An 11387-nucleotide genomic window follows, 5' to 3' on the forward strand; every position below is an offset into this window, starting at 1 on the left:
CCAGAAGGGGGTTTGTGAGATAGGCTTCTCCTGTGAGCAGTTTTGAGAGCAAAGGAACGCCACTCAGAAACAGGTCCTGGGCTCTCCAGATTGCTCAGGCATAAACAAGAGGCTTAGGATGAGGCTTAGAGCCCCAAAAGGGGGACTTGGCAAGCTGCAGAGCTGAAAGAAATACATCACAAGTACTGATTTCACTAAGCATATGTGACATAACTTGGCATTTTTATGCTTTTGTGGTTAATAATGTAGTTTTATCTGCTTGCATACACATCATCTTTATTAAACAGTAACTGTCCTTCATGAATCATGAAGTTCGAGGCCAAGAAAATAATCAGAAACCATGCTATGGTCTGTGCTGAGGAGATAGAATGGTTTGCAAAAAATAAGGAAATTCTGCTTTCTGCCACCCACCACAGTTTCCCTGGAATGAGAAATGAGATGATAATGTTGGGGCCTCTTGAGTACTAATAAATCAGACTGGCAGCCTACTTTCTATGAGTTCTGTACAGTCCAACCCAACTTGGAACACTCCCAAGCAGAAGATGAGCAGCAGAAGAACTGACAGCACCTGTGTTCTAATCACAGCTTCAGACCACTTGAGTTTTGGCAAAACTAGATTTTTATTTACTTTATACAATACATTAAAGTGCTTGGTTTGAAACCCAGGGTAGCAGGAATGCATTTCCAAGGTTCTTGTCTCTGTTGCAGAACCTGAAAGCAAAAGAAACCACCCACTTATCAGATTAACTCCTTACTAGTCAAAATCAGTCTGTTAACAAAGTTTTATTCTTAATTCTAATCATCGTCTTCTGGTTATCATCAGGCATATTCAGATACTCACTTGAACCAACTCTCCCTAATGCCATTCTCTCTGAATATTTGATCAAATTCTGCAACTACCATGAAAGGAATCATGCAGGCAGAGAAATTCTGTAATAGAATACACCTACATGACTGGTGTCAAAAAAGTGGCTGAAATCAGGATCTCTTTCCTCCTCCAGCTTTAGAGGCTGTAATTTAGGTTTATTTTCTCTTTGGAGAGTCTGGGCAGCAAGCCTTTTCCTTGGCAATGGCATCTGCAAGAAAATAGCAGTTGTATTGGGTTAGAGACACATTTAGGTCCTGTCGTACTTTTGCTGACAACTGTGTATGTGTGGGTAAAAACTGGCTAAATACAATGCCAGTGTCAAAAACCCTGTCATGACCTGGATATTTAAAGGTATGCAGGCATGAATTAGTTACTGGATTACGGAACATAGAAAAGAAGAGAGGAAGAAAGATTTTATACAGAGCACTTACCATCATTTCATAACATACAGGATATGCAACACCTCTTGGTTCCAGGATCACTGGCTATGGGAGACTTAAGTGTTAACAAAACCTCAGCTTCAAGCTACTCCTGAATGGCAAAATGGAGGCCTATAGCTCTGCGCAAGTTATACACTTGAGTTCTACATCTGAAATTCAGATCCAGGTTTATGCATACTCTGAGTAATGATAATATGAATGTTTTCTCAATAAAGAGCTTTCAAGGAAAATGTGTATTTCTGTTTATAGGACTTCCTGCTTCTGCTTGCTCTGGGTGCCAGTGAAGGTTGATTACAGCATCTGTGAAAGGAAATTTCTCAGACATAGTCTCACCATGCATATATTAAGATGATGTTCCTTGCTTTGATAAAAGAAGCAAAAAAGATTTACAGATTTTCCCTGTGATAATTACTTATTTTTTCTTTCCAGTTTTGACTTTTTCTTAGTGTTTATCTTTTATTGGACACTAACCTACATGATGATTGAGAACATATCAGTTGTCACTTGAGTCTAGCTCTCTCACTCCTAAAGCAAAACCTGGATCATGTTAGCAGCACGGATGGGTAGTTTTACCAGTGATGTCTGGCAGGTGTCTTAGTGCCACATTCGTCTCTTACTGAGGCATCATGGCAAGTTTTAAATGTCCTTTTACAGGGCATATCTAAAGTCCTTTTCAAGAGCAACTTCGTGCCGCTGTGCAAAGCAAACTGATTCTGCACAAGGACAGAATGTGTCACCTTCCCCATCAGTGACATGTTTTCACCAGTACTTGTGAAGTGACCCAAGTGTGCAGTGAGTGGCACAGATGAGGCATATGCAGAGATTTACCCGTTCTGAGAAATCCAGCTCCTCTACCACCCAACAGAGCAAGGGAGAAGAGGGACTATCACAACCACTTATCAATCCAGAGATTGTATTTACACAGGAAGTAGCTTCTTGTCTTCTACAAAGTACTAGCACCTCCTGGTGCATTCAGGTTTCAGATGGGTTGGGCAAGGTAAACCAGCTGCACCTCCAAACTGATAAATAGTGTTTTGTTCCTTCCCATCTTCTCAAAGTTCATCCCAAATGTGCACCTACCCATTTGCCTGCATCTGATAAACAACTTATTCTTTGTATTTTATCTCCTTGGGCACAGTATTATTAAATTTTAAAACAACCACAATCATATTCTTCCCCTTGCAGGTATTGGTACACCTCAGTAAATGTGCTTTATACTTTTAAAAGGAGGTGAATATCTCTTTCTTGCCACAGATATATTTAATATTAAAAATATGAAAAATCCATATGGATTAAATATTGATTTTATTTTTTAGAGAGCAAATACAATGATGTTGCATTAAAATAATGCTATGTCTTAGTTGTTACAGATCTGATAGAAAAATAAACATCTCAATATGCTACAGTGTAACTCATTAATAAATATCACAATAGAAGTTAGTAGTCAAATGAAATTAATAAAACAGCTATAAAAGTATACTATTTTAAATAATAAAATATTCAGTATATTTCCAGATGAACAAAAGTAGTGATTTTAAAGTATCATTCAAAATGTAAAATGAGCAGTAAGAAGTTATCAAATTTAAAAACCTCTTCCCTTACTAACATTCTCTATGCATAAAATCTAGACACACATTATTTATCTCTCTATATTTATTTTTTACAAAAGGTAGTATACATTAAATAAAAAGTTTAAAACGGTAGTATTATTAATAGCTGTCACACAATTGCTAAGTAAGACACTTTAAAGTAGCATTATTTTTTAAGCAGTAGTAGGTAAGAGTGAAGATGTCAACACAGTGAATTCATCCAACATTAATGACTCTGCAAAAGACTCATTTTTCAACATCTCTCTTCAAAATATAACTGAAACAATCCAAATATGATATAGGTATCAGGATGAAATGTTATAACTTGGACAGAAGTAATTATTTTAACAAATGCCAGATATTTTTTTTAATAGGTACCGTTTTTTTTAAAGCATGTTCAGAAAAGGAAACAAAGAGAACATGAAATTCATAACAGCAGAAAGCTTATGAATCTAGAAATGTAAGGTTTTTTCTTCCCCCCTGCCCCCTAACAGGCCAACCATTCTGAGCTGAATTGCTCTCAGTGAAACCTCACTGATTTGGCATGCTATAAATATGCATTTCTGCTGGTTAACTTTAACATTTCCCCCCCCATCCATGAATTTCAATTCTCTGTAAGAGCCAACAGATACCTGTGCATCAGAGCAGTCTCAAGATCAGAATTAAAAATTAGTGTTTTTCTTAAGTATTGCTTCATTTCTGCTTTCCCCTCTGTTGCAAAATGGTAGCCAGGACATTGTCACCAGGCGTCACTCGCAGTCGGGACAGAGTAGGAGTCACCCAGCACTGACTCAGCACAAACGCGTCTGTGACAAGTGCCCTTTACAGCCACTGTTACATTCCTTAAGGCTGGCTGGTGGAGATCCAGGAGCTGGTGGGAAGTCAATGGGCAGGTGCCCAAACGCTCTTCAGGAGCTTTAACGGAGGGCTGCAGCATCCAGGTTTACAGGCTGTCCCTTGCTGGGTTGTGTGCAGGCATTTTTGATGAATAAAGATGCGAAAAGCCCGCAGCATTAGGGTTGAGACTGCACACAATGCAGCCCCAGTCTGGGGCAAGTGCCTGAGATGCAAACCTAGGGCACTGCACCACTACTTTGAAGAGGTTTCCTGCCCTGACAAAAGGCAAAGTGAGATCTCAGAGCATCATTTCTGCATGGATGCTGTGGGGACCCCCAGCACTCACTGTCCCTCTTGAAGCCCCACACAGGCAGCCATGCCCTTGCATGTCTCTGCCCTGGGCATCACCAGACCCTATGTCTATTTTAGGATGGAGGGGTGCTTGAAGCTGTTTCACACATTTACTCCCATGGTTTGCAAAACATGCACACTAAGCAGGAAATAAATATTATATATGATCAGACTGGGAAAAAAATATTTTTCCATTGCAGTCAGAAGAATGCTTTACATAGCAGGTTTTCATGACATCACAGAGAGGAAAAAGTAAATCCAGTTGTAAATAATAGCTAAAATGTAAACTATGCCCATACGAACATCCTTCCTTTTTATGGTTCATTTTTAACGTTCTTGCAAATGTAAGAGAATTTCAGCTGGGCACAATGAAAATTCCTTGCATACCATGCACACGTTTTCTGGATGAAACAGCTATTTTCCCACACATTTCTGTAGCAATCTTATTAGTATAGTCATGAATGCTTGGAAAGAACTATTTCATAGCATTTCTTCATTTTATAGTACTCAAAAAAAATCTGAAGGAAAACACATACTTTTTAATTACATAAACATGCAGTTTCTGAAGTGTCAGGCAAATAATGGGTCAAAGGTTAAAAAAGGGCACTAGAATTGGAAAAGTATACATATGGATTTTAACAGTAACAAATATGCTGTTAAAAGTCATGCACATGCTTCATTTGTGGGACCAAATCTAAAAACAATTCTCCAAACCAATGATGAGATGCAGCAGTATCCGCTGGAATACTTTTGGATATAAGCATGCAGTAGAATTATTGGACTTCTTTCTAAATTTTTTTGAAGAAGCCCAGTATAAGAAGTGCTATTTGAGAACTTTGGAACGCTCTATTCTGAGGTTAGTTACTTTTCCCCCTATTTTTATGAGCATTTTTGACATACAATACATTGAAAACTAATATGAACTAATTTGTCTTTAATATCTCCCATATTAAGCACTATAGGAAGCACAGTCCTTCTGCAATCAGTGAAGAAATTCCTTGTGAATTAAAGGCTGCTTTCTCATTTAAGGTCATGTGCTGAGGGAGCACAGCTCCCTAAATAGTGAGGCTTTTGTTGAGCTATTCATCTCCTGCAGCAGCTCTTCTGAAAAACATGGTCAAAGGCAGAGGGAAACAAGTACCAAGCAAAGCCAGAGTTTCTCATGGATAGATTCCATCCCTAGAAACAAAGCCTCCTCCCAAGAATCCTGCTCTGTATAAGCTCCCCACGGGCCTTCTAAAAGCCTTGACCTGTCACATTAGCAGCAGCTTATTCTCTTTCACCAGCCTCTTCCACAATACAGCAAAACCATGAGGGAGATGCAAGAAAGCTTTTTTCTTTTTTTTTTTCTTTTCTTTTTTTTTTTTTTTTTTTTGGTTAATTTATATACATTTTTTTTAAATTTCAGGACAGCAAGCAGCTTACAGTGCAATTTGTCCTGTGAGCCTGCTCTTTTTGATTTTAGAGCATTTTAAACATTCAGGCAGGTGTCTGATAAGGGAATACTGGCCGTGCCCCTTCACATGCAGCAGTCCAATGCCAAATGCTACAGAAGAAAAGCAGTAGCAGCGTGATGTGATGTGTCTGGAAGATGGGTATTACAGCTCAAGTCTTTCTTCCACCAAGAACCCAGTTTCATCATCCATTACTCACAAAACTGAACTCCCTCTAACAGTGAAAAGTAATTTGTAATGAAACAAAAAATATTTATCATTTCAGTAAATGCTTTAGTACATGCTTTAAAGGCTATTATGGGTGAAAGTAGATTCTGAGGAATCTTTTTTTGTAAAGGGTTTATCACACTGTTTAAAGAACATAATTAACCTTTTTATATACTTAGATATACTCCATTAAGCATTTTTAAAATTTAAGTTAAATAGACAACCAGAGATTGTTTCCCACTCACAAATAGCCATGAATTGTGACAAGGGTAACAGCAGGTCAACCTTTATCAATCTTTTACCTTTATCAATCTTTTACCTTTATCACATCAAAACAGTTGTTTGAAATCTTTTAATTTACACAGGAGGAAAATGATCCTATATACTTTAAAAGAAAATGAGAGTTAAGGTGTAGTTGGTAGACTACGGAATTAATCTATAACTAAGGTTTTACAATTAAGCTAACACTAAAGTCAGAGTCAGTGTAAAGAAACACTCTTTTTGTTAAATGAGATAATTTTACCTGTGTGGTAGAAAGCTCAGGACTTACTTTGGAGACTGCTTTAAAAACATTTAATATTCCAATTTACACTTTTTTAAAAAAACAATCCCTAAGCTTTTATGATTAATGAAAGGCCCATTGTCTGTGTATTATTTTTCTCAATCCCACTTGATCCATTACCCAAGAAACTTAACACACATAAAACACTCATCATTTTTCTACACCCTGCCTTCCTTTCAGTCCTCACAGTCCTCAGGTTTCAATGAGAATTTAAAGAAAAAATACAGAATAGGAAATACAAGTAATTTCTAAAGACTGCGCATAAGGAAGTTCTGCTTTGTTTCTTTAACTCTTATCTATGACAAGTAGTGACAGTATTTAGTATTAGTAATAAATGCTGGTGAAATTATACACTGTCTTCTGAGATGATTTTTTTCTTTTTGCCAGCAAGGTTTTAGTGCATTAGAGGTTGACCAGATTTTCATAGGGTTTCAGCAGCATAGAGTTACTAAATCAGACTGACGCTTCCAACAACTATATAACAAAAACACGTGTTCTACCACTCTAGCTGGTTTCAGGGATTAAAAAAAGATGCTTCTGCTTGACTTTGTAGCTCACATTCTGCTCTCAGATAAGCTTATATTGGTCCCATTGTGTTTGGAAGAGTTTTGCACACTTTTGAAGGCAGAATCTGATCCATATTTATAAAGTCAGTTCATGTGTTCTTTTGAGAAAAAGACTTATTTTCCTCACTTCTAAATTGCAGGTTCTTTTCTCCACCACACACTGGACACATTTCTCAATGCACAGTCACAAAAAACTGAAGTAGTTACAAAAACCTTAGAAAACCTAATCTCATCAACTAATTTACATAGAGAAAAAGAGCATATGTAAAATCAGACTTATGCCTGACATCATACACAAGATCCAAGTCCTTATTTGGCAAAACACTGACATGTAGCTAGCAAACCAAACACAGCTCTGGTGTAATTTATCTATTTGCAATGGATTTGATGCTGCTGACTCTAAAGGCATAGTCTGGTGGCAGTGATCATCATGTAGACTATGTTGTTGGGTAGAGGAACTCTCATTTTCTGTAGTCACTCAGTTTCCAAACACAATAAATTTTGTATAAAATGGGGGCATTATATTTAAACAAGTAAAAAAGCTTAAAATTACTCTTTATCAGATATAAATTATCCTTAAGTGACATCATTCATACAAAAAACCTTAAAAATATATAATTTACCTGTGTGTGCATGCATGTGTATGTATACACACACAACATACACCTATACCAGGAACTAAACACTCATTTAATCCCATTATTTTTATGAGGAAATGATAAGAGGAATAAGCAGACAAATCAGTGGAATCTGTCAACTGAGAGAGCTATAAAAGTACCATTTACTCTATTTAAGAGTATTTTAATAGTTTCATCTATTGCTATAATATACAGCAATGTGAATACTTCAGTCACAGCTTTTGTCCATTCCCACAGAGCACATCAGTGGTAGCTACATGTAGAATGAGATCAGTGCTTTGTCAGACCGGTTTGTATCTACATTCTAGGCCATAACTAAATAAATTAGAATATGCTAAAGTGCTACATCAACACTAATGTTTCTGAACAGTAGTAACGCACATTTCTCTTTCAAAAAAAAATTTAAAAAAATACAGCAGCTATAGTTCCAAACATAACCACATAATGTGAATATGTTTACATGTCACTTTGTTACAGTATTCAACAAAATGCACAACACAAAACCATATGGCAACAGTCAAGACTCCCACAGAGTACAAAAGGTAATTTCTTAAAAGTCGAGCTTGATGGAAATAGACATTTGCAGTCTTCAGAATTCACACTTGAAAGTTTCATTTAATCGCAACTTGCAGATGTCGATATTTATTTCCTCTGGTTTGTCACGTCTGTATGTTACTGTTCTTGTACAAACTGTAGGCAAAAACATCTTATCCTTGAAGGAGAAGATACAATTTTTATCAGCAATTAGCTAACTTTTATATGCAAGAAAAATATTACTGAAGATGATGGCTCTGAAATCAATTACCTTCTTAGTTGTAGATACTCTGTAATCAGATGAAGATTTAACTTTATTGCTACTCCCCTGCAGAATTATCTGCCTGATGATAAGGACAACAAGCAACCCAATCAGAAAGGTAACTATAAAGATTATGGAAAAGACTCTAAAGTAGTTTCGTCCAGAGAAACAATCTGCAATGAAAGGAAAACACAAGGGTAAAGGCTAATTTATGGAACAGACACACCCTCTAACACAAGCATATCCACCACTGCTTAGTAACTTAGTAATGCTGCACAAATGTAATACAAGCCTGATAAAAATTAAGGGAAAATAAATTAAGGGAAATTAAGAAGAAAATATGCAAGCTTTTAAAGTGGGCATATCAAGAAAGGCAATTCAGATCAAGATCCATTGTAGAAAAATAGTGAAACAATTATTCCTTTAATCTACATAACTTAGACTCAGGCTTCATTGTATTGCCCACCATAAATTCTGTGTAGACCAGTGAGTTTATAGCTGAAGTAGAGAGGATGAAATATAAGAGATGTTTGGGGTTGAGAGAATTTAATCTTCACAAGATGACAGTGAAGATCACTGGTAAAATTTGAAAGAAAATGTGTTTTATTGAATCCTTGCCCAGTGCTCTCCTCACAGGTAGACTAACACAGTAAGCTTTCCTTAATATTGAAGTTACGAGAAAAGTATTCACAATTAGTTTCCTCATTTATGAACTGTAGTATAAAAGGATTTATATAAATGTTAAGTGACAAAAGGTAACCATTTACCTGCATTTTTATTGCTGCATGGAGTGATTAAACTTTATAAGATTTTATTGGAAAAGATTTTATTCTTCCATAGCCCTCATAACTGTAGTTTTTTATACTTGAAAGGAACTTTTAAACATTACTGAACTTGAGGTAAGCATTCTACTTCTTTCTTTCCTGTTTCTGGTAATGTCAAATACTATATGCATGTTCAAAGTAATAAAACATACAGATGCCATAACAAATTTTTATAAATATTTCTTTAAGCATTGCTCAGGCAGGATTCATCATTATTAGACAGGACTTCTCGAGGAGCTGGGAAAACTGAACTTAGCAATGCTTGACAATCTTATTTCCTGTTATTATTTATCTTTTACTTTCCCTAAAGCTATGAATGATTTTTCTCTTTTTCCTGCTTTCTTTCTTTGTAATTGCAATAATGTGATATACTTCTGAAAGACATTCTAACATTGGCAAATTCAATTACTAATTGCAATAGATTTTAATCTCTTATTAAAATTACCTAGAAAATGGCACTTACCTGAAGTATTATCAATATAATGCAGTAGATAAGTGCATGAGGTTGTGCACTGGTCAAGTATTACTTGAGATGCATTATTAGAATGATAGCACTGAACACAGTTCCTGTAAAATAAAAATTATAATTAAAAACCTATGTCTTTCTCTGCACTCCCCTTTAAGAGATTGTATCAACAAGCTGACGTACTGCTTGCACATAATGCTTTCCTGTTGTTAGTAAAAACATTGCGACATTTATTTATTTTTTTCTGAAATATGATGCCTCTCTCAGCAATTATCCCTCTGATGCTTCTCAGAACCAGCTACTCAGAAGTTGCAAACTAAAACATGTCTTTGGCTTCGAGCCACCTTCATCCAATTCTGCCTTTTGTGTTGCAAGGGTGTAACTGAGGTCCAGTTTTCTTCAGCTTTCAGCCTCCACTTTCTAGTCCTTCCTTACCTATCAATCTCATTCAGATGCATGCTGGAATTGAAGAGTAGAGGTAGGTAGAGGAAACACAGCTTTGTCAATAATTTTTGGGTGCTATGTTAAGACAAAGCCAAGTAAGTCTGCACTGCTGGGCAGTTTAGACAGAGAGCATGACAAGTGGGAGGCAATGCTCTCAGTCTTACTGTCTTCACTGTATAGCTCTGAAGGAGACAGATGTCACAAGAGATCTCAAAAAAAGCCCTAACTGAAGATATGCCATCTTCTGAATTTATTAAAGGCACACATTTCACAGTGAACAAGTGTAAATCAGAAAGGTTAACTGCATTTTATCTAGTGAAATCTTAGCAGCAACATTTCCAGATGTGGCCAAGCTTGGTTCTCCAGCATTTTCACCTGATGAGATATAATTAAAATAAATACAAATAAACAATGATTCTGTTTTCAGCACAATGAAAGGCTGATCTTTCACCCTCTGCACCACAGTGAGATGCAGGACATTACATGTGTGATGAGAGGGCGCAGAAGAGACATGCCCAAGGAAAGGCCTTCATTTGCTCTCTGTGCCAGGACCACACAGTACACCACTGAGAGTCTGGCCTAGCTTGTCCCCTCCTGGGCTTGCTCATTTCAACCTCCACACTGTCCCTTCCTTTACAGGAGTAAGGAAAAATGACATGCTTTAAGACGAGCATGGCAAAGACTAAGTGTTTTGAAACTGAGCAAAGAGGAATGTTGTTCTCTGGGTAAGACAATACACAAGTACTGCTCTAGCTCCACACCACTTTCTTTCAGCTGAGAAGCAGAAGGATTATGCAAAAACTAATGTGGAGAACATTATTTGACTTGGAAAAATTCAAAAGTAGGATCTATTTTCCATTTTTAAAAATACAAATTTATGGTTTTATTTCCTACCCAGGAGACCTCATATGAAGAATGGTTAAAATAGATGCTGACATGCAATTCTCTTAATTGCCAGTGTGAATCCAACTACACAGAGAAGTATCAAGTGTGAATTGCACCAGTTTCCTAGAATCTAAATAGGTACAAATCATAAGCAGAAATTTTCTTCATGTTTCAATATTAGGGAGTGAAAAAGTCAAGTCTAGCACAAGAAACATACCAGTTTTCTTCACAGGCTTTGTTACAAGTAGGACAATATTCACAGAAACGTCCAAAGCTTCTTGGGTCTGTGCATTCACACTTCCCACATACACATTTTCCTCTTCCACTGCAAATCTGGCCCTTTGAATTCAGGCAGTGCTTTGCTGATTGTGATGAGCACTCGCAACGATCACCTTCCCAGCCAGCAAAGCATTTGCATTTACCACCTTCACATTCACCATTACCTATAACACAGAGAGTC

General features: G+C 36.8%; 1 protein-coding gene and 1 long non-coding RNA gene across 2 annotated transcripts in view; both read right to left on the minus strand.

Annotated features, from left to right (window-relative positions):
* Positions 1-586: 586 nt before the first annotated feature.
* On the minus strand, positions 587-7629 carry LOC121343283. The gene is made up of 3 exons (XR_005953680.1): positions 3530-7629; positions 951-1076; positions 587-711 (listed from the first exon to the last, which is right to left on the minus strand). It is a non-coding gene; the product is annotated as an uncharacterized LOC121343283 (long non-coding RNA).
* A 389-nt stretch (positions 7630-8018) lies between these two features.
* The window catches only part of ITGB8 (integrin subunit beta 8), a 40853-nt gene continuing 37484 nt past the window's right edge, over positions 8019-11387 (minus strand). The window contains exons 11-14 of the mRNA XM_041418277.1: positions 11145-11370; positions 9596-9699; positions 8318-8481; positions 8019-8224 (exon numbers count right to left, since the gene is read on the minus strand). Coding sequence (XP_041274211.1) covers positions 8102-8224; positions 8318-8481; positions 9596-9699; positions 11145-11370 — 617 coding nt within the window. The 3' untranslated portion in view covers positions 8019-8101. The remainder of the gene's footprint in view (positions 8225-8317; positions 8482-9595; positions 9700-11144; positions 11371-11387) is intronic.

This window comes from Onychostruthus taczanowskii, unplaced genomic scaffold (genome assembly GCF_017590055.1).
Source record: "Onychostruthus taczanowskii isolate IOZ18803 unplaced genomic scaffold, ASM1759005v1 scaffold59, whole genome shotgun sequence".
Lineage (NCBI taxonomy): Eukaryota > Metazoa > Chordata > Aves > Passeriformes > Passeridae > Onychostruthus > Onychostruthus taczanowskii.